Raw genomic sequence first — 22,783 nt, forward strand, 5'->3', positions numbered from 1 at the left:
TTAACTGATTTATTATTTACTGGAGCTTCACCCCCGGACGGGAAAATTGGTAATGAATCGTTTCAAACTTGAACACTGGCAACGCTTTAACATCAGTCACCTTTAGCGGGGAGGGGGGTCTGTCGGCTTTTCTGCTTTCACCCTTAACACGCGAAGGCGCCTCTGCCCCCTCCCGGGGCCGCCGCCCGCGCATCGAGCGGCCCCTCCGGGAGCACCGAGGGGCTGCGGGGAAAGGAGCGGGAGCGGCCGCCGGGAGCCGCTCCGAGAGGGCAGCGCGGAGCCCGCGCCCGGGCTGCCGGCCCCAAATTCGCCGGGGCTCTCCAAACCCCGCGGCGGGACCGGCCGCGCTCACTTACCGGCCCGGCGGCCCCGCTCCCGCTTCGCGCGCTGCTCGGAGCCGCCGCCGCCGCGCTCGGCTCCTGCCCGGCCCGCGGCGGCACCTGACAGGCACCGCCGGCCCCTCGGGCGGGAAGGAGCCGCGAGCAGCGGACGGGCAGTCTTGCTGCTCAGCGCGCGGAGCTGCCGGCGCACAGCATGTTTCTAATTTAAACGCGCGCGGAGAACAGACGGCGATATTCTCTTTATTAAGAGGGGCCAGCGCGGCTGCAACGAGAGGCGCGAGGCGCCGAAGCACAAGCGGCGGGAAGAGCGCGGCCGGGGGAAGGGGCCCGGCCCGGGGCCACTCTGGGCCAGCGGAACCGCCTCCCCGGTGGCCGCAGCACCGCGCGCCGGGGGTGCCGCGTGCGACACCACAGCGCGGCTACGGCTCGGTGGGCACAGCAGCCCGCGAGCGCCTTCGTGCAAACTCGCACAGAACAGTTTCCTCCCCGACAAACTCCATGCGCCGCTGCAGGGGGGACGAGCGCAACTTCGCGGCGCGGGATGCGCCGACACCACCGCGGTAGAGCGCGGCGCGCTGCCGGGCGCGCGCAGCCCGCGCCCCTCCGCGCGAGGAGGAGGAGGGCACGGCAGGAGAGGGCGAGCGCGCGCGCGCCCCCGCCGTGCGCGCGCCCCCGCGGCGCGCGATTGGCCGCGGCGCTGACAGCTCCGCGGCGCCGGTGGGAGGCGCGGGGGGCCCCGCCCGGCCCCGGCCCCATTCATAAAGTAAAGAGGGCGGCGGCGGCGCGCACAGGCGCGGAGCGGCGCGGAGCGGCAGCGGCAGCCCCGGCCCGCGGGTGCGCAGCGGGAGGAGGAGCGGCCCCGCGCACGACACCGGCGCGGTCTGTGCAAAGGAAACCACACACAAAAAAAAAAACCCACCACCAACAACAAAAATCAAAACAGTCTCTCTAGAGCTGCAGGACAGGAATGAAAGATCACAGACCAAGTGCACGAGCCTAAAGATAGAGCGAGGCCCCGAGTCGGGCTCAGACAACGCCTCCAGCAGGAAAAGGGAAATCAGCAACACCCCTGGCCGGCTGAGCGAGCAGCGGCCAAACTCACGCGCATCTCTGGCGGTGCCACGGACTGAGCGAGCGAGGCAAAGAGACAGAGAGGCGGGCGGGCAGGCAACGGGGAGCGCGCACTCCTCTGCTCTGGGCATTTCTCGCATTCTTCTCCTCCTCTCGCCCTGCGTGCGGTTTTAAACTTCGCCGCCGACCGGCTTCTCTGCGAGGGGGACCTTCTGCGAGGCCGCGGGAAGTTCGCCTGGGTCGCTACTGTTACTATTATTTTTGGGACTCGCTTTGGCTTTTTTTTTTTTTTTTTTTTTTTTTTTATGAACTACTGAGACGCCTCGGCAGCCGCGCGGGCGGGCGGGCGCCTCGGCGCAGGGGCCGCACGCACCGCGCAGCGCCCGCCACCGCCGCCCGCCCGCGCTGCCGCCGCCCGCCACCGCTGCGCGCCGCGCTCCGCCGCGCCGGGGCTCGGCCCCTGCCCCTTGGCCGGCGCCCTCCGCGAAGCTGCGGCCACCGCTAAAGCATTGGATCCCTCAACGTACTGCGAGAGCCCGGTGTACAGCCCGGACCTGTGCCCCAACATGATCGCCGCGCAGGCTAAGCTGGTCTACCAGCTCAACAAGTACTACACGGAGCGCTGCCAGGCGCGCAAGGCGGCCATCGCCAAGACCATCCGCGAGGTGTGCAAGGTCGTGTCGGACGTGCTCAAGGAGGTGGAGGTGCAGGAGCCGCGCTTCATCAGCTCCCTGAGCGAGATCGACGCGCGCTACGAGGGGCTGGAGGTGATCTCGCCCACGGAGTTCGAGGTGGTGCTCTACCTCAACCAGATGGGCGTCTTCAACTTCGTGGACGACGGCTCCCTGCCGGGCTGCGCCGTGCTCAAGCTGAGCGACGGCCGCAAGCGGAGCATGTCGCTCTGGGTGGAGTTCATCACGGCCTCGGGCTACCTGTCGGCGCGCAAGATCCGTTCCCGCTTCCAGACGCTCGTGGCACAGGCCGTGGACAAGTGCAGCTACCGCGACGTGGTGAAGATGATCGCGGACACGAGCGAGGTGAAGCTGCGCATCCGCGAGCGCTACGTGGTGCAGATCACGCCCGCCTTCAAGTGCACGGGCATCTGGCCGCGCAGCGCGGCGCAGTGGCCCATGCCGCACATCCCGTGGCCCGGCCCCAATCGCGTGGCCGAGGTGAAGGCCGAGGGCTTCAACCTGCTCTCCAAGGAGTGCTACTCGCTCACGGGCAAGCAGAGCTCGGCCGAGAGCGACGCGTGGGTGCTGCAGTTCGGCGAGGCCGAGAACCGGCTGCTCATGGGCGGCTGCCGGAACAAGTGCCTCTCGGTGCTCAAGACCCTGCGCGACCGGCACCTGGAGCTGCCGGGCCAGCCGCTCAACAACTACCACATGAAGACGCTGCTGCTGTACGAGTGCGAGAAGCACCCGCGCGAGACCGACTGGGACGAGGCGTGCCTGGGCGACCGCCTCAACGGCATCCTGCTGCAGCTCATCTCGTGCCTGCAGTGCCGCCGCTGCCCCCACTACTTCCTGCCCAACCTCGACCTCTTTCAGGGCAAGCCGCACTCGGCCCTCGAGAGCGCTGCCAAACAGACCTGGAGGCTGGCCAGGGAAATCCTCACCAATCCCAAAAGCCTCGACAAGCTATAGGGGAGGGGGGCAGCACCGCGCTCGCCCCCCGCCAGCGGCCACGGCCACCGCGGACTTGTTATTTAACGGCAGCGACGACGGCGGGAGCGGCGAGACCCGGAGCCGGTGCCGGCCCGTCCCAGCCACCTGCGGCTCGGCCGGCCCGTGGCGGCGGCCCGACAGAAACTCGCAGCGCGGGGCCCGGGAAGAGCCGCCCCCTCCTCCCTCCCCCTTCTCCTCCGATGTGAATTTTTAAAAAGTCACAAAAAGAAGCGATCGGACTTTTGCAACACCAAAACGAAACCCGAAAGGTACTCTCTCTTTTTTTTTCTTCTTCTCCAAATAAATGTATAGCCCTTTTCTTAATCTTTCTTGTTTGCCTGAATGTTGTCACCAAGTGAAAAAAAAATTATTTAACTATATGTAAAAAATTCCCTTAAAAAAGTTTTACCGCTGTTAAATGTATTTCAGTGCCAAGGTCAGATTATGTGCCCCACAACTGACTTGTTGCAAATAGTAATAAAAATATTACTTTAACTTTAAACGGACTTTTTTTTGTGGTTGGTTCTTAAGTTCAGAAAGAGTCTACTAGCCTCAATTTAAGAGAAGAAAAAATCGCGAAGAGATTAAACGCGATGCCGAGCCCATGGCTTAGCCCGACATATTCACCGACGTTTTCTAAAAGTTCCCTATAATTTCTATTAAAACGGTGCAGCTCAGAAAAACAAATCCTATACATTTTGTAGTTCAGCATGCGAGAGCCCCATCCGTGCTATTTGGACGGCTTTAAACTCCCCCTCCAAACCGCGGGGACACGGGCACTCTCCACACTCCATTTCTTTCTATCCTATGCACCCGCAAGGCTTTTGTGTTTGTTTGTTTGTTTGTTTTCCGGATAGTTTCCTAGTAAATCTCAATCGCTGCGTATTTTCGTTTAAAAAACACCTCGCTCTGCCTTCATTCACCAAAGCGAACGAGCCCTGCTTTTGACTTTGGCACGGAGCAAGTATAGATCCAGCCTGAATAATTAATACGCTTTAGAGCAACTGGTCGAGATACCTATCTCTCTCTCTCTGTATATATATATTTTAAAACAAACATTTTTTTTCCTGGATTTTAAGTCGAGTAGCAACCCGCAGCCCCGCGCAAGGCACAGCAGCCCCGCGGGCAGCGGCCACCTCGGCTCGCTGCAGCCCGTCTGGGCTATCTTAGAGTCCTCTTCCCTATTGCCTTTTCTAAGGGCGCCTTAAAAAAAAAAAAAAAAAGTGTGTTTTTGGTTTTTTATTTGTTTTTTTGTTGTTGTTGTTTTTTGTTTTTCCCCGAAGCACAACTGTGCGCTCGGGCGTTATCGTTGCGTGCTCCAAAGCCCCGCGATACTGCCAAGGGCCTGTGGGGCGTTTCGGGGGAGTTTTCGTACCCTTTGGGACGGCGGTAAAATGCAGCTTGGCGGACGGGGCCGCAGAGCAAGCGCCACTCGCCCTCGGGCTGCTTTTGCTTCGAGTTAAAACGAAATTAAAACCCCGAAAGGGAGCCGAGGAACTAAACTCCAGGCAAGCGGCGGTGCCTCCAGCGGCCGATCGCGGCTGACGGCAAAGGGGCGCCGAGGGCGCAAGACGCCCGCGGAAAGGCGGCTCCGCGCGCCCCCCGGGCACCCGCGCGGCTCTGGGGCAGCGGAGCTCCCCGCGCCCCCGGGCACCGCGGCCCTTGGGCGGCCGTAGCGCGGCGCTTCCGTCGCGGTAGCCGCAGGGCGGCCGGGGAGGCTGCGGGCTGAGCCCGCGCCGGGAGCGAGGGGAGCGGCCCGAGCACACGCGCACGGCCGGCATGGGGCTGGGTGACCCGCTGTGTTCCCTCCCGTAGTGCCACGCCAGCACTGAGAAGTGTCTTTACAGGGACGTAGCACCTGACTAAAACAGCACCACAACCAGAAGAGATGCTTCTGAAATTATGCAGCTGCCCGCGCCTTTGGTAGGAAGCTAAACAACAGCTCGCAGGTACAGAATTAAAGACACACAGCAGACTGCCTGCTCACCACTACGAAACAGCCACTGCCAGCGCATGAGAAAGGAGAAAAGCAAAGCAGGCCCTGGCAGTGCCCCAGGAAACAGGTCGCAGGGCAGTAAGGGGTCCTAGTTGTAGTCCAGGGTGCCCAACGTGCAACAAAACCAGCCACAAGAAGTGGGGCTCCAAGGGGTTTTTCGAGCTAACACGAAACCTAAGAGAGTATTTTAGTCTGATGCTGCACATTCAAAACGTCTTTGCATTTAATACTTGTATCCTTTCACCAACAAATTTAAAAAGAGCACTACCAAAAGAGTAAGCCTATCAAAATTTTAAAGGCTTGTTCACACTTGAAACCATTTCAAAAAAAATTCAGGACCACCAGAAAAGTTAAATTTCATTTACGATACCACATAAAATCACAGTTCTAGTTAACTGCTCATATTAAATTCCAGCTCTAAGAATTTAATAGTATTCTTTTTAAAAATGAATTTATTCCCTGATAGTATTTGATAATCCCCGCTTTAATACAGACAAAACCCATGTATTCAACAGGAACAAAGACCTGAAGTGACGCTTAACAAACAAAATATCCTCTACAGAAGAGCAAAGACCTCATTCTTTATAGCACCGCTACTCCGATGTTTTTTCCTTCAAAAAGAAATTATTACCCTATTTAATAATAAGCAGTTAACTTAAAATCCAAGAGCCTTCGCTGTGCCTAAAATTGAATACAAGGGTATTTACCAGCAATGTGCCATACCTTCAAAACACTGCTGTAATACTGTAAAAATGCTCAAGTGCAACTTTATGGAGGGCTGCCTTTGAAAGAGAAATTTTACTGAAACAGTACTCATTTTAAGCAAAACACAAGTAATCAAGTAACTTGGAGCAAATAAAGTTTGCGGAAATTTAACAGGTTAGTTCGGAAACACATTTTAGGAGGACAATTATGTTTTCTGCTTAGGCACAATAAATAATAATGGCTCCTATAAAATCCCTTATGAAATAATAAGGTACAGGAACACTGCAAACTTAAGAGCGTAGGAAGCTAAGCACTGTGTTATATTGGCATTATATAAAAACAGAAAAGTAAAACAGAGCACTGGAGCTAACAGCCTTGTTGAACTTTCTAGCATTCACACAGGCCTGTGATCCAAGATGTCTTTATTTAAGAGGCCTCCCTGGAGCTTTATTTGCAGCAAGCTAATTAACATTCAAGCAGGGTCGAATTGTGGGAGGGGGGGGAAAGGGAAGAAGGTGTCACTTAAGCCAAGTTCAGGAATGGCTACGCTCGGTCACAAACTTATTAAAGGGGGAACGCAGCAGCCCAATAGATGTAGGGGAAGTAGAAAGAAGAATTAAAGGTTGAAGGTAATTTGTCATCATCTCTCAAAGCTCAGGGTCAATGATCTCTTACCTTCGGGTCGATTTTCTTAAAACTGGGATCTTCTTCATCCACCTCAAAGTAGACCTCAGAGGAAGTGATGGAAAGAGTGCCTTTCACTACAACCGAGGGTGCCACAAGCTGAGCTGGCGCGCTTAGGTTAACCGGACCTGCCAGAGGGCAAAAACACCAACAATATTCAAAACAGAAAAGACAACGAGTGCTAATTACTAGCTTTGCAAGCTTAAGGTATAAAAATATCTCAGTAAACTGAAGAGTTTAGCTTTAAAAACCAAAACTCTTATCTCAGGAAAAAAAAAAAAAAAAAAAAAGCATATGTAACAGATTTACAGGATCTCTCCGCAGCTCAGCATCGAAGCAGCTACAATTGCAAGTTGATGCATATGTTATACATGCCAGAGATGGCTTTAGTGTAGCAGGATATAGTTTTTATTCAATTGCATTTTGGTTTTGAGAAACTTCAGTAGTTGCATATCTCCTTTTCTAAGCAATACAGAGAGTGCACACATGAGCACTTGAAATCTTATTGTCAAATGCGTTCTTTAGGAAATGGAGAGTTTCAATAGCTTTCTACAAAGATGAACATGGCAGTCAAGGCTCAAAGTTGTCTAACTGTAAAGTGTTCCCTCATGGATGCTAGAAATCTATTGTTAGGGTTACACAGCGTGGTAGAGTCTGAGGTAAAACGTTTTAAAGATGCTTTTGATTCCACGTTAAATATTGTTTGAGGATTCCATATAGTGTTACTGCAGCTTAGGGACTGTGGGAGTAAACAGCTGGAGGGTTGGTTTCCAACTGAATGAATTTTTATTGGAATAATCACATCTCCACAGGGCTTATCACAGGGACAAATCAGACTACTACTGAAAACAATAGGTTCAGCACAGATCTGACAATACAGAACCTATTATATAAACTAACATATATAGAAGAAAAAGAGGTAGGGTTTGTCATCCAGCTGATTAAGAGGCAAGGAAATGAAGTTACTTGGTTGCAGCATTACCTGACTTTTGTAAAAGAATGGAAGGTATGAAAGTGACACAGACGATTTTGTTTTAATAAAGCATCTATAAATGAGGTACACACGTTCAGGTAATCAATGTGAGAATAACTGACAAAAAATTCAGATGAATTGTCATTTCCATCGATTGTTAGGAGGGAGATGGTCCTTAATCTCACATCAATCTCAATGTGTGCCACTAGGACAAAAGAAGAGATGCTCTGCTGAGATCAGAGCAGCTTTGCCCTGTATTCCCCACGTACAAATACATTGTGTTTGCAGATGGGCATGAGATAGCTGCAGAACTGCCATGATTTCCCAAAGCTCACCCCCCACAAATGGATGAAATAAGCAGCTATGTGTTCTTTTGCTGTCTCCCTTTGCCCTCTGTACATTAGCATTTAATCCAGAGGAGAAATAACATTTTTTCAATCACTCTTAGACATTCAATTACAGGGCAAGCAGACAGCTGCAGAAGCTGGGGCAGCCCAGGTCCTGTAGAAGACCCCCTGACAATTTCCACTTCATTTCTAACCCACACCACTTTATTAGTGAGGATTACTTCTTAATCCTATTGCCGTTGTCAAGATTATATAATTAAACTCCCCTTTCACCTCTATTACAGTATGAATGCATTACTAGAAGCAATGAATGTATAATAAAAGAGAAGGAAACAGGGAGAAATCTGTTGAGAAGGAAGCTCAGGACAAAAAGCAAAAGGACTCGCGTACACAGAAATGCCATTGCATTACTCTCGAATTACTTTGCTTTAGTTCGCTTTTCCTGCCCCCCCCCCTTTTTTTTTGGGTCATTCCCAAATTAGGCTGTAATTTTAACTTTGCTTTTAAAAACAAGAGAAGTTGAAAGCAGTTTAGGCAAGGGATAAGGAAACTGCTGGTAAATAACACTTCTAGTAATTTCACTACATTATCATACTGGCCGATTACACTATTAGGTTCACAGAGAACAAGAATTATCCAAGAAACAAAATCTTTCTCCACAGTATACGGTCACAGAAACCAGATGAGAGAGTTGAAAAGAACAAAGAAGTTTACATTTTCCTGAAAACCCATGTTACCCACATAGCGATGAAGCTGCATTAGAAATCCCAGTCCCTGAACTGAGGGGTTGCTGTTTGCATTTTGAACTGCACAGAAATGGGCTCATTCCACTTGGACTGCAGTATCAGCAAAGATGGTCACATGTGACCCACTAAAATTAATCAAATTCAAGGAACTTTTTTCTTCAAGAAAAAAAAAATGTGAAGTCAAACATGGCTATTGCCTGTGGGGAAGGGACTTGAATGGGGGAATGGCAGAAGGTTAAATCCAGTAAGCGCACAGATCTTTTGAACCCTAGCAAATAACTAATATATACATTTCTTCATAAACTCAGGGGAAAAAACCCAAAGCTCTCCAAAGCCTTTGGTTACAGAAAACTTACATAACTCCCCACTAGCCCTAACACTTTGAGGAGTATAAAGAAGTCAAAAGTAGAGAAAGGAAGCTCTTTTCAAGAGAAAGCTACTGTTACCAAAGAAGGTTTCCTAAAACACTGTCAGAAATCCACCCTGGAAAAAGGAGGTTATAAAAGCCAGGGAAAGAAAGCTCACAAATCTCTCCATGTAAATCTCCAGCATCTGAGGTGTGCAGAAAAATCATCTTTCAGTAACTCATTCATGGGGAGGAACAATTTGTCAGTGTGCATCCTCAAACATTATTTACCGTGGAAAAGGGGGAGACCAGAACTTACAGAAACTGAGGAGAAACTAGACAGCTGTAGTTACCTGTGAAGTTGTCCAAATCTTTATCCTCAAGGGATGACAGGGTATCGTCGTCACCATCCAAGAGAATCTCACTTTCTGAGTTCTGATTTCCTAAAACTTGGCTCTTGATGGACTGCTTTCCTTTAACAAGCATATCTTCATCGAGAGCTGGAACAGAGAAGAGGCACACAGCTGTCACTCAGGTCTCAGAGGCAACAGCTACCAACAACACCCTGCAACGGCTTCTAAAACCAAGGCTAAGCAGGGGAACTTGGGGCAAGACTAGCTGCGGGACCTAGATACCAGCACCTGTGTTAATCCTCTGATGTTAGGGCACAGCTAGTTTTAATTCTATTACGCCTGCTCAAAATTATCACTGCAGCGCTTACATTTCAAGCCTTCACGACAGAGGTGTGGGGAAGAGGCCGGGCACCCCGTCCCCCTGTGACTCTCCGGCGTGAGGGAGCTGTCGTGCTGCGAGGGGCCCGGCCCGCCTGGACCCCAGCGGTTTGTCCAGGCCCGAGCGAGCGGGGAACGGCAGCCGGGCCGTGGCGCAGCCTGAGCCACAGGGGGCTCCAAGAGGGGCCAGAAGGGGAATCGAGAGGCTGCCCCTGAAACGGCCGGGCAGCGCGGAGCCCCCACGGCTGCCGCCCTGCGCGTGCGGACGAGGGAGGGCAGCGACGCCGCTCCGCTCGCCGCCTTGCGCTGAAACTGCAGGCTCGAGGCGGCAGCAAGCAACAGCCGGTCGCTCGCTGCACGCACAAGCCAGCCAGCACTCCGTCAAACGGTAAAAGACAGCAGAGGTTTTTTTGTATGTTATTATTATTTATTATTATTATTATTACTACTAAGACATTTATTTTATATACTTATCCCATGTTTGCAACCCCCGACACCAAACACTCTTGTGACCAGCCACTTTTGGGCTGCTGTGACTTGCTCCGATTGCTGCCAGCCGTGAGCCGCAGGTCGCCCCCCACCTCCCGCTTGCTTAGGAAAAATGCTGCTCTGCAAACATTTACAGAGGAAAGCAAGTCCCCAGTGGCAATAGATAAAGTTTCAATTGTTTAAGTAAATATATGCACATAAATTTAATCAACTTTTCAATTATGTGAAAACTTAAAACCAAAAAGAGGAGGAAAAAAAATAAAGGAGACCCTAGAAGTCCCCCGCTTCATTTTAGGCCTTTGGCTTAAAAAAAAAAAAAAAAAAAAAAAAAAGAGGTTTAACCGGCCACACAAAATGCAATTTATGCACGATCATTTCCCCCTAAACAGGAACTGCCACTTGTAAGCAAGCCTAAACAAACAAACAAAATACCTTAAAAAACTCTATCTGCATAGCACACACACTTGAATTTTACTCCACCCCCCCCGCCTCCCTAAAATGCCCTCGTATATGTAAATAAGGAAAACTCACATTCTGGAGTGGTTCAACCTGAGCTGAAAAAGTTCTTGCCATGGAAAATATGCAGCTGATATTTAGAAAGGTTTTCCTGTAATTAACTCCCCCTTGAGGATTTTAAGTTAGCAGCAGTAAAATTACCAGCAGTGTCCTAATACACACCACATGCACTGCTGCGCCGGGGCCGCCCCGCGCTCAGGGCAGACGAAAAGCAAAGTAAAATAGAACAAAACTATTCCAAGAACAAACAAACATATAAATATACACACATGTATATGTGTGTATATATATATATATATTAATATTGGCAAACTTAATTTGTTGTTTCATAAACTCCATTTGCATGGGAACTATCTGCCAATCCTGCTTCCTTTTTAGCCTATCTGCATCAAATTGAAGGTGCCAGTTTAAACTGAACATTACCTATTTTCATTTAATATTTAAGTGAAAGACAAGATCAAAATCTAATACTTTCATATTTGGCCTAAACAATTTTTTTTTTTGCAAGGGGGGGCCCAAGATAGTACTATACCCTTTATGTCCTTTCTTCCTGTTTTTCTCATTAAGAAAACAAAATAAAAAAAAACACAAGGCACCTTCCAAGCCCCGGGTGATGAGATAGAAGAAATTTCCCTCTTTTGCCTCATCCTCTTTCTTTATTCAGATTTTATTTTTTTCCCAAGCTAATATTATACTGATTCAAAAATATAAATCATGTAAGATGTTATTGCCCTTTTTTTTTCTTTTAAGAAAATATTTTACGCCATGAGTTACTTTAGTCCTTTTTTTAGGGAAACTTCCCATTTCTGTAATCTCTTTGCATATGATACTAGCTATTGACACCTCTTAGCATGTCAGTATGCATAAACACGTGTGCGCACACAAGTACACAGAGGTGCAAAGCATTAATACATATCGTTAAATACCAGCTTCTGGAAGGCAATAAACCAGCACACTCTGACCCACAGTCCGTTGCTTTTTTTTTTTTTTCCCTCCTGTCTTGAGTCAAATTACGCACTACGGCTACATCCAGCACATACAAGCTCAGACGTGGGTATGTGTTTGGATGGAAAAGGAATATATTCCACACAGATTCATCTACTTCATATGCTTGTATAGCCAAACAATCTTCTGCTTCTATCTCCATATTTATTGATCAGAGATAAATGTATCTGACGGAGAAGGTCTCTCATGCAACTTACGTTCAGTTCCCACCTCTGTGCCTAGGCATAGTGCATCCGATTGCGTATTTCGGCCCCAAACCCTACTCTGCCACCCGTGAACCCAAACTGCTCTTTGCCAGGGCTGGCTATTCTTGGCATGACTGGGGCTTCTGCCTCCAATCCTGCAAATCTAAACATATATTCATATACATCTCCTCAAAATGAAGACCTGAAGGCACAGACTGTGCACTGCACGGTCTACAACAGTGTGCCGGCAGAGTATGCATCTAGCACAGAAATTTCATTTCATTACTATAATTCCATACAGTTCTTCCCAAAGTACTCTGTGCGACCTGACTTCCCCTTCTTCGAGGAGCTCTTTGCAAGCAGATCTCTGCATCTGCATAGAGCCCCATTTATTCCTGCTAAGTCTTTGGAACACACGGGTGTAAAACCAGCAGTTTAGCTTATACTGCTGGACAAACTTGGAGCTTTAACAGAAAAAGAAACTGTTTTAAATTGTTTACAGCTTTACCTTAAGCAAGGGAGGGATTTTTTTTTTAAGCCATCTGAAAAATAGTTTCAGAAAGCACCACATAAAAGATAATTTACTACTAAAGGCTTTTTATTTCTGGTAAATATATCGGGAAAAAATGCAATTGAGGAAAAAGGTGCTTTTTTTTTTCAGAGAATAAATGAAATCTCATTCTAGTCCTCCTGTTTCTTTAAGAAGACAGTGTTGGGGAAAAAATGAGCACTTTCACACCAGATATTTTTTATTTTTACAACTTTTCTTTTATCCCTTGAATCGAGGCAATGAAAACTGACCAGTCAGATCCAATATTGTCCGTGCTCAGTTTCCAGTCAGTTTGGGTTACAGCGCTCTCAACTAACAGCCTGTTGTCTTGACTGAAATACTACAGACTACATTAATCCTCCCCCCCCACCAGGTTTTTAACATGTCACTAAAAACCAACAACAAACCACTTGTTAAAAAAGCTCTTGCTAATAGTATTTTCTTGCAACTCAAGGTTCTTTCACAAAATGCTGTGCGTGGCAGTCAATCTAAATCCGAAGTACTCATTTCTGCCTGATACCGGTTTCCAGGAGCTGAATTTTGACTTCCAAATCTAGATCATTTCTAAATATTTTGGCTTAATTTCTAAACAACAGGCGGGTTGGGGAGGAGGGAATAACACAGAAAAGAGTTAACTCTTTCCACACCAAACTTTGCCTTCCCATACACCTTCACACACCTTCACCTCTCTTTCCTTCCCCCATAACACACGAGTAGACTGACTTTTATAAATAGCCATTTTGGAGGGATTTTTTTCTCCCTTTGAAAAATTACCTAAAGCCCCTTTTTCCCAAGCAAGTTAATGTGAACTTGGGAATGGCAATTAAATTGTCAGAATTAAAAAATTTGTTTTTAACTAGAAGGTAGCCAGAAGTATAGTCATGGGGCTGGTATTGATTGTCTGAACAGAGAACATTAGTCTTCAGGTATTTATTCTGCCACCTCTGCACCAGAGGCTCTCCTTCAAATCAAATCAATCCCTGGGAAAAGATTGGTTCTTCCTCCTAAAACACATAACGAGGCTGCAACACGGCTCATTTTGCTGCTGCGGTGCTCTGTAGGTTTTGCTCAACAAAAATCTAGATTTCTGGCTGTTTCTGGATCTTAACTCACAGTTTCAAATTGTGATCATTGCTGGCCTGTGCCGCTTTGCAGGAGGGACTGCACTGGATTTTATTTGAAAGATGCCAAGTGGTTGATAACGTGTATCTTAATAATGAGAAGTGCTAAAATCTATGTTCTCAAGCACGTTTACTGCAATATCTTTTCCATTATTTCTGCACTATTTGCCCCTGTCTGCCTTTTGGCAAAATCCCATGTGCCCAATTTCAGGTTTTGGTTTTGTTTGTTTTGTTTTGAGAAAAGCTTCAAAAAGCAATCAGAAACCTCTAATCTGTATTTTAAAAATACATTTGCTTTTGATATGTGTATAATTAATTTAAATAGAATGACAAATGATAGCTTGTTGATAAAAAAAAAATCATAAAGCACAAAACACACAGCCAAAGTTAGTCCAAACTCTAAGGACACCCACACTGTAAATACTGTGAAAACAGGTCCTTTAAAGGCTGCATCCCCAAATCTGCAATTATTGGATTTTCTTAGCTCAAGTTGGTAAATATTAAAAATTTATAAACAAAACAGTTTAGAAATAAACAGATTAAGTGATGATCCAAACTGGCCCTTCTGACAACTGTATCCTTGGCATTTTTTATTTTTTTAAAAAAGAAAAACTCGGTATCCTATATATTATGCTCAGTTACTGATGGACTGCAACTTGTACGCGGTTGATCTATTCTATATCTCAGCATTGGAGAGTCTTGGAATAAGACAATCTCATCAGTGCATATAGCATCAGTCAGATGGCAATTTTTCATATTTTTAGAAATCATACAAATGAAAAAAATATTTAAGGTAAAACTAGAATATTCACTGCATAAATATAGAAATGGAACTGCAACATTATGCAATTAAATTCAGATTTAAAAGAAAACAATAATTAAATAGAGGCTTGTTAAGGATGCCAAATGATGAAGAAAAGGCTGACAGAAAATAATTAGCTCTATTTAAATTACCAGACTTAGATAGAAGCTACATATTATCAGATAGTTACCTTTACTCACTCATACTTTTGTATAGACAAAAATTGTACTCCTGCCAAATTGCAAATTGAGTATGAGTGATAGCCCTTCAAATATACTATAAATTAGTGATATCATCACAGTAGCATAAAAGATGAATAATGGTATTAGCATGTGCTTACTTATGGAATCAGAATTGGTTATACAAGTAGAAATAGCAGTTGTAAATATTTTGCAGTGAAAACAACAAAGGTATTTTTTAAAACGTTGATAAACAATATAAAGATTAAATGAAAAGTATTCCTCTGAAAATATCAGTAAACTCCATAGAATTATGGTAAGATCTATTTAAACTATCTGTAACTGCAAGGGACAAAGGAGGAATTTCTTTCTAATCTAAACATTATTAAACAAAAGACACCTTATGCCCTTGAAGTCCATTGCACAGAAACAACACATAATATTAACAACAAGCCCCAAAGCAAAAAGTGGGTTAATTAATTCTACAATTTGTTCCTGTTCCTACAGCCAAAGATGTATGGCTCTAGAAACATTATTGCTTTTAGATCACTTTATTGACGATTCTCCATATGGTCATTTATTGTAGAGGACTGATGTCACATTTGGCATTATATCAGCTGACATATTGTAGGCATTTTCTTCCAGAAATGGCCCTTTAAGGCTGAGTGCAAGAGGTTAAGATGCCTGACAGAAGCTTACCTTACAGTAGTGGTATTCCACACTAGTATAATCATCTTGATAATTTTCTATCAGCATAAATTGCATGTCACTGCATATAATGCAGGTGTGTACCTATGGGCACACACACACACACTATATATATATATTCATATGCACAGTAATTCAGACTAAAAGAGAATTTAAATGATTCTGTTCTATAACATGCAACTTCAATGTAAAGGGTTAACTTAGCTTTAACCATAAGCAAATTATTTTTAAATATAAGAATGATTTTTATACCTTATCAATTTAAGATACCTTTGCTATCTTAATTAGATACCAAAGGCATAAAATTCTAGACTTAAATGGAAAGTCTGCTAGCTATGCTTTTTTATTCCTTCTAGTTTATCATCTGGTTCTCAAGCTGGTTATTGTATTAGTTTTCTAAACATGTTCCTCCAGAACAGGCAAAGAAATATATGGTTTAGCAGTCCCTGATCATGAAATGGAAGAAAAAAAAAAAGAAACAAGTAGGAATTTCCATTGCCATTTACTGCTTGTTGTGTTTTGGAATTTGTTACTATTTTTTCATATTAAATTCCCGTAGTTAAATTGAAGATTTATGCATATGCAAAGGTCTGAATAGCTGTTTAGCTTTAGCTTTTTTTTTTTTTTAAGCAAAGGAAAATCTTTAGCTAAGACTATCTGAAGTAATGGTGTGGATTTCTGAACAGGAAATATTTTCTTCTGAAGTTCCTAAAGCATTGAACACAAAAAAAATATGCTCCAGAGATTACTGGAAAAATTGTATCTGCAGTGAGAACCGTATGTGCGACCGTATGCAAAATATGCACAGTGTGCCAGATCAACTAAGAAATAGCGAAGAGCATTCAAAAATACTAACATTGCTTATAATAAATAATGGCCTATTTATATTTGTGCTGGACACGTCTCTGGCATTTGGGACCTTCCGCAGTATTTTGCAACAGTGACGGTCTAGTCCTCACTAGTGGGTACTGTAACCTGCTGCTTTGGCAAGGAGCAGTTTTTACACTGACCATGTTCTCCAGCTGCTTTTAGTGTCGCTTCAGGATGTGTCGATCCAAGGGGGTTGCGCACAAATCGTCGCCGGCGCCGCAAGTCATCTTCCCAGTAGTCGAGGCGCCAGAACTCACGAGGACGACTACAATGAAACAGAGGAGCCACATATGTTAGCAATTATCAAACAGCATGGTAGCACTGAATTTCTGCATAAAGCTCTCCTTGTTTGCTCTGCCCTTTTTTTTCTTTTCCTTTTTTTTTTTTTTTTTTTTTTGCTAACCTCCCCCCTTTCTGCAATCTTTTACTTAGGTATGTCCTTGAAAATAACAATATCACCTTCCAGTCTAAGGAACTCCTTTCCCTTTTTTCTTGGAAGGTGAAATGAGCACTAAATACATCATTTTGAAATGAATTGCTGACAGTGTGATCAGTTTCCCCACACTCTAGTGGCATGTGCTCCGATTTCAGCCTCATTTCAGCCTCAGCAGGGCACCTTTCTCAGTGACTGCATTTATAAACCAGAATAGGGAAAAGGCTATTATAAATATGGTATAGCATTACCTATATTAATCAAAGTCTGTCCCCCTTCATTTTTCTTCCTAATTTGTGCCTTTTTGCACAAGGTCAGTAAATCATACCATGAATTCTTGGTCCAGAAAGTGTTAACTTTAATGAATACCTCAGTTACATGGTTATGTATGTGATAATAAAATATTACTCTGTTTAGATGTGCAGGAATTTAATTAAAATAATCTCTTAAAATATTCATTACATTTAGCCCCTGAGGCTTAGAACAACACAAGAAAATGCATTTCTTTTCCATTTACTGTTTTTAAATAAACCATTCCAGGAGAGTGAAATAGCAATCTATTTTCAAGCAAATCAGATCGGATTTCTGTTTTATGTAGTTGTGTTTTTACATTTAATTAAAAACTACATGTTATGATGTGCAATAATTGCTATATTGAAGGCATACTTTTAAAAAATTACATCCAGAAAAGGTTATAACAAATTCATTATTTTCCACTGTATGCTCCAAATATACATAGATCTTTTTAATTCGGTCATATATAAGTGCCAGTTACTATCTTGTTAGATGATCATGAATGAATGCCATTGTAAAATAATATTTTAGCCCAGAGACTGTAGAAAAGAAGCAATTTTGGGTAAAGCAAAATAAATAAAATGTAAAATGTCTAATGCACAGAATAATCATGATAGGTTCACAGCCTGAAAACCTGTATGCTCAAATGATAAAACAATTATTTTGTTTATTAAAATAACTAGTATCTAAACAATGCATGAAAAGGCACCTATATTCCCATTTCTGGTGCACAGCTAATAAAAAGCGTACCTGTCAACACTGACAAATGAATAGCCATGACTAATTTACAGATCACAATGTTAAGAACACTTGATATCTATATTCTTCGTTTTTGAGGTCTGAGATGGCTACAAATGAGTTTTATTTAAGGCAAATCAGGCTTTTTCAACAAACACAGTAAAAAAAAAAAGTCACAATCATTTGTGTAGCCCTGCTCTCAAACATGATTTGTAAAAATTACTAATTGTGACTGAAAACAATCCTATACAAGTGGAGAATATCTTTGCATGTTCACCTCCATTACATTTCTATGCCTTTTTTTATTCATTTTTTAAACACACCAAAGAAAAGGCAGTGGTTTTCCTCATTTTCCTGACTTTTCACTCTCAGAAAAATGCTGGAATACATATTTCAAAAAGATTACCAAACATCTGCTTTTTTACACTTTGCGTGCTACAATCATGCTAAAATTTGAATATCACAAAATCCAGTGATTTGGGAGTAATCGTGCCAATTAAAAAAATCACTACAAAAATCCAGGAAGATATCGGTTTATTCCGAGCTCGATTAATAACTTAAAATTCTCCATTAGCGATTATAGAAAGACGGCAGCACACAGCTGGCTATGTGCATGCCTTTGATAGTCGGGGAGCGTGGATAGGCACTTCATCATTCTGCCTTCCTACATTTATCTGTTAAAATTATTATCAAATATCAGCCAGGCTGCAGTCGTGAATCACAGACTGCTCCTCGTCTTCAGGGGAATGATACAATGAGGGTCTATTCATCAGTATGGCAATCGGCACAAGTAATTAGTTCCCTAGACTGAGATCTCCTACAAAGCTTATTTCAGTCAGCACCACAAACATATGACAATGAAAAGCTAATGGAAGCCGCTAAAATTTGTTAACCTCTTCTGCCATCAATCCTTCTGGTTCTCTGTGCTACAGTATTATGCAAAGATGGTAAATTATTAATTTGTCATTCATCTATCTTTGTACAGGTTTGAGAGAATTAAGTGATGCCATTCTCCGATAACAATTAAAATTACGCTATGTTATAAAACTAGGCTAAAATTATTGCAAAAATAGATAACAATAATCAGCTACAAAGTATTATCCTGAAACATAATATATCTTTAGCCCCTGGCCTTATTTCCCGTTCAGTCTACGGAATTTGCATCAGATTCTGTGTCTTTCACCAGGGCCCTGATTATTCACAAGCAACAACATACGAGGTAATAGATTTTGTATTGGGGGATTTATAACCATGGGCAACCACTGTATGGTGAGGGAGGAAAATCCACTCCCTTCACATGGAAAACATGCTGGCAAACAACACCATGGACAAAAAGTCAATACCTACTGCGCAATACTTCCAAGTGGGCCATTGCTAAGAGTGGACAGCAGGCAGCAACTTATTAATATGAAGTATTGGTATAATAATACAATATAAATAGTGGGGGTATCAGGTAGCTGTTCCAGAACAAGTAGCTCACGTGCAAGAACTACTACCTGCCCCCCGACAGGGGGTGCTGGGCCGCGCACCCGTCATACCTCTCCAGGCAGGGGTGAGGGACGTAAGCGCCGCTCGGAGCACCCGCCACGCGGGAAGACGGAAGGACGGGGAGGAAGGCGCCCGGGAAGGGCGCTTCCCAAGGGAGACAGTGCCGCGGACCGCCGGCTCGCTCCGCAGCCCGAGTTACTGGCCCTCCGCTAAAATTTGCCATATGGACTAAAGGTGCTATATGGACTGGATCAATGAACATAAGTAGTCAATTAGTGTAAGTGCAAGAGCAACATTTCTCCAGGGATGAGGGATTTATGAATTATAAATCACATGATTTGCATGGATTTGTCAGGGGCCTCACTAACATGCTACAGAGTAATTAGTGGTTTCTTTGTAACAATATTGAATGAATGCAATCAATGTTTTGAAATTAAATGTTTTATTCAAATAGCATTACAATTCGTTTGCCTTTTTTTTTTTTCAAATAATTTCCCAAATTACCAGTAAATACTTAGATTTGAGATAAACTTTCCTTTCAATTCCCAGGTAACTAAATAGACTTTACAAGTGTACAGGGAACAGGGGAAATGCAGAGTGACCACTATAGCCTGTACCTCAGGATTTCAAATATATCATCCAGAGGAAAAAGTCCCTTCATTGGGGCCAACAGGAAAAACTGAAGTTTTACTGCCCACCGATCTTCATTCCAGAGCAAGAATATCAAGAAATCTATTTTCCTACTAGTTTCGGAGATTAACCCACTGTGAAACAAAACATACTTACTAGCCTAGTAGTTTTATTACGGTGCTATAACAAAGGAATTTTAGGCTGGGGAATTTCCTCGAGGTCCTGATACCCTACGGGGCAATTGCATTGAGTCTAGGCAGCGCAGGCAGAGAATGATGAGAGGGTCGTGCAATTGCTGCAGAATAATTTCTTGCAATGTTTTATCCACTGCATATTTCAAGATTTTCTGCTACCAGACACACAAAAGCAACAGTCAGCACACTGGTGTGGATAAAAAGGAATTCTGTAGGTAGGGAAGGGGAAAGAAGAGGTAAGCTTAATAATGCAATGGTTTGAGAGGTCCTAAGGCTCTCCTTGGGCCAACAGCCGCTCGAGCAGAGATTTTAGCACAGCAGAGAAACACTCATTCAGATCCTTAGCTTAGTGGAGCAATAAACAAATAAAAGTAGCACAGAATGGGAGTGAAAAAAAAAAAAGGCAAGAGGAAGCAGCACAGCATTTTGGAAATTATCTGCAGAGACAGAGGATGGCTGGAGCACTGAATGACCAGCTCTATCCAGGGGGCTAACTAGTTCTAATGAAGAAAATCCAGGCATAGAAAGATAATTGCAACAAATTTAAAAGCAGATGGAAACTAGAGTGCATATGCCCTAATAATAAGCAATGTGCTGTGACGAAGACTCAGACCAGTCTGTCAGTCACCGTGTAATCTACTATTTAAAAAAAAAAAAACAGTTCTTGCTCTGGTGGATGGCAATTAGATACATTAAACACAGATATGAAGCACTTGCCAACATGAATTTTGTGCTTCTAGAAAGCACCACACTGACACCTCTGGAAGCCAAGCTGCTATCAGGCCACAGAACAGCAGCACAGGTGGAGATCATGGCATAAGCATAATACTTCCTTCATGCATCCTAAATCCATATGGAGATCCCAAGATAAACTTCCAGATGACGTACTCCTTGTTGGAAATCTAATGGCAGAGTTAAGCAGGTAAGTCAATCCCCAAGCCCAATCAATCCCCAGTCTCTCCCTGCTAAGACCATCGACAAGGCAATCTATCAAGGATGCCAATTGCGGCGCTGCAGATGCTTCACCACCCAGACCTCCACTAAATTAGTCTCATAGACAACCAGACACAGAGCAGCAACAACACTTGCTCATTGGCAGCAACTGTATAGATCTGAAATGAAACCTTGAAGGAGGAAAGCTCTGCAATGCCTCCATTACCAACTGCAAGGCTACCAAAATTTCTGGTTTTCATTTATTCAGCATTTTGGTTGCAGTGGCTCCTCAAAACTCCATGCACGATATCAGATACTCCTTTGAAAATACAGGAAGGAGCAATCACAGAAAGCAAATTGGGATGCCCATTTCTTAAGAGGGAGACAAAAACAACAAAAAATACCCACCCTAACAACATATTGATCATTTCAATTCTGTTCAGTAATGTTTCCTTGCCCTGTAACTACTTTTGCTACCATATAAAATACTTCAAGAACTTATAGCAGATGTATGCATTGAGCTCTACCAAGGCAGGAGGTAGCAGTGCCAGCTGAAGCTTTTGCACCCTCACCCCCAGACATGCCTTGCACAACTGTTTGCACTGCCATATGATAAACCTCATCAGAGGGCTGGTACAGTGGGGGAAAGATCTACTTTTCAGTAAAATAGCTTCCTGATGTGATTCACTTTTTTTTTTTTTTTTTTTTTTTGGTATTAGAAGAGAACGAGAGACAGAAGAAAAAAGGTTGGGTTTTACTCAAGTCAAGGCTTCCACTGAAATCCTACTTGTCCAGTTGCACTCCACTCAGTGCAATAGAGCCCTCCACCAATACCTCCAGTGATAACGTTGCCACATCAGAACATTAACCATTAATTAACCTTGTGATCTTTGAAAATGCTACCTCTATTACCCAAGCTTTCTTCAATAGCAAAATCAGTTAAAGAAGATCTACTTCTTGCCCTCCCTCAGCTGCATTTATAAGAGCATCTGTGGGGCCATACTGTAGGTGAATCACTGTAAGAGTCTGCGTATGTTCTTATTTTGACTTACATTAGTAAGCTGTTTACAGTGCAGTCCCAACAGCACCTACATAACTGCAAATGAGGGAAAGAAATCTGCAGGTGAGGCGAAGGAAGGAGATGACAAGGAACAACATCCTGATACCAAAAAAGCCCTATCATGTAACTATACCCTGAATACTATCATTGGTGGTGACCTTTCTGCTTATCCTAATTTTCTTTGCACACAGCAATCGGGCTGAAACTTAATGCATTTCCAATGTGGGCAAGCAAGATGTCGGCATGGGAAGTTACATCTTAACAGATGTTTCATGCTCTCTCCCCACAGGAACAAGCCAATACAAACAGCAAAGGTCTGTGAATTCTAGATATGATCCAGCATACTTGCAAAAGTGGTGGAAACACCGCCTGCATGCTTTTATGCAGCAAATAGGATATTATCTCTTTGTCTCAACCACCCATTTGACCCTGCAGCTACAATCCCCTGTAGGAGCTTCCCTCTGTTTTGAGCAGTACAAAAAATTCACTCTTCCCTCTAACTAGTACACAAACCAAAAAAACAAAGGCAGAACAGTGCCTATTATGGATATCATAGAGACTCTCCTGGCATTGACGGGCTTTGAATTTCTCCTTTAAAAAGCAGAAGATAAATGATTGACAATAGATGTTTCAGTCATCCTTTATACACTATAAAGCACCATGCCAAGGTAAAGACAAGGCCACCTTTCAGGTGCTGCTGTCTTCAATGATGCTGTTTTTTACTTCCAGTTTAAAACCAGCTTTGTTTATGTATGGTTTTCTGTATGCTGCTCTTTGATCTTTCTTAACCCCTTGGTGGCCAGGCACAGGCTCAGCTCCCTTTCGAAGGCAGCCCTCTTTGAAGTGCTGGCATTCCAGCAAACACTGGTACTTCAAAGAGGGCCCACTTAAATACATGATATAGTACTGAACGTGCATTTTGCAACCACTATCTCTTATCTTAGACCCATCTTATTTCGATCAGTCTAAAATAAAGCTGCA

The 22,783-nt window shown here is 44.3% G+C and overlaps 2 protein-coding genes across 2 annotated transcripts in view; one reads left to right on the forward strand and one right to left on the reverse strand.

The window, feature by feature from the left end:
• LRBA (LPS responsive beige-like anchor protein) overlaps positions 1-22,783 on the reverse strand; it is a 356,226-nt gene that overhangs the window by 157,885 nt on the left and 175,558 nt on the right. The window contains exons 37-39 of the mRNA XM_088526587.1: positions 16,173-16,297; positions 9,230-9,376; positions 6,456-6,592 (exon numbers count right to left, since the gene is read on the reverse strand). Of these exons, the coding sequence (XP_088382713.1) occupies positions 6,456-6,592; positions 9,230-9,376; positions 16,173-16,297 (409 nt within the window). The remainder of the gene's footprint in view (positions 1-6,455; positions 6,593-9,229; positions 9,377-16,172; positions 16,298-22,783) is intronic.
• Positions 1,840-3,110, forward strand: MAB21L2 (mab-21 like 2). The gene has a single exon (XM_088526621.1). It carries the CDS (start codon positions 1,979-1,981, stop codon positions 3,056-3,058), a length of 1,080 nt encoding a protein of 359 aa, XP_088382747.1. The 5' UTR covers positions 1,840-1,978; the 3' UTR covers positions 3,059-3,110.

The sequence above is a fragment of the Tinamus guttatus genome, unplaced genomic scaffold, assembly GCF_059628265.1.
Source record: "Tinamus guttatus ecotype Peru unplaced genomic scaffold, ASM5962826v1 Tinamus_guttatus_pri_ptg000247l, whole genome shotgun sequence".
Lineage (NCBI taxonomy): Eukaryota > Metazoa > Chordata > Aves > Tinamiformes > Tinamidae > Tinamus > Tinamus guttatus.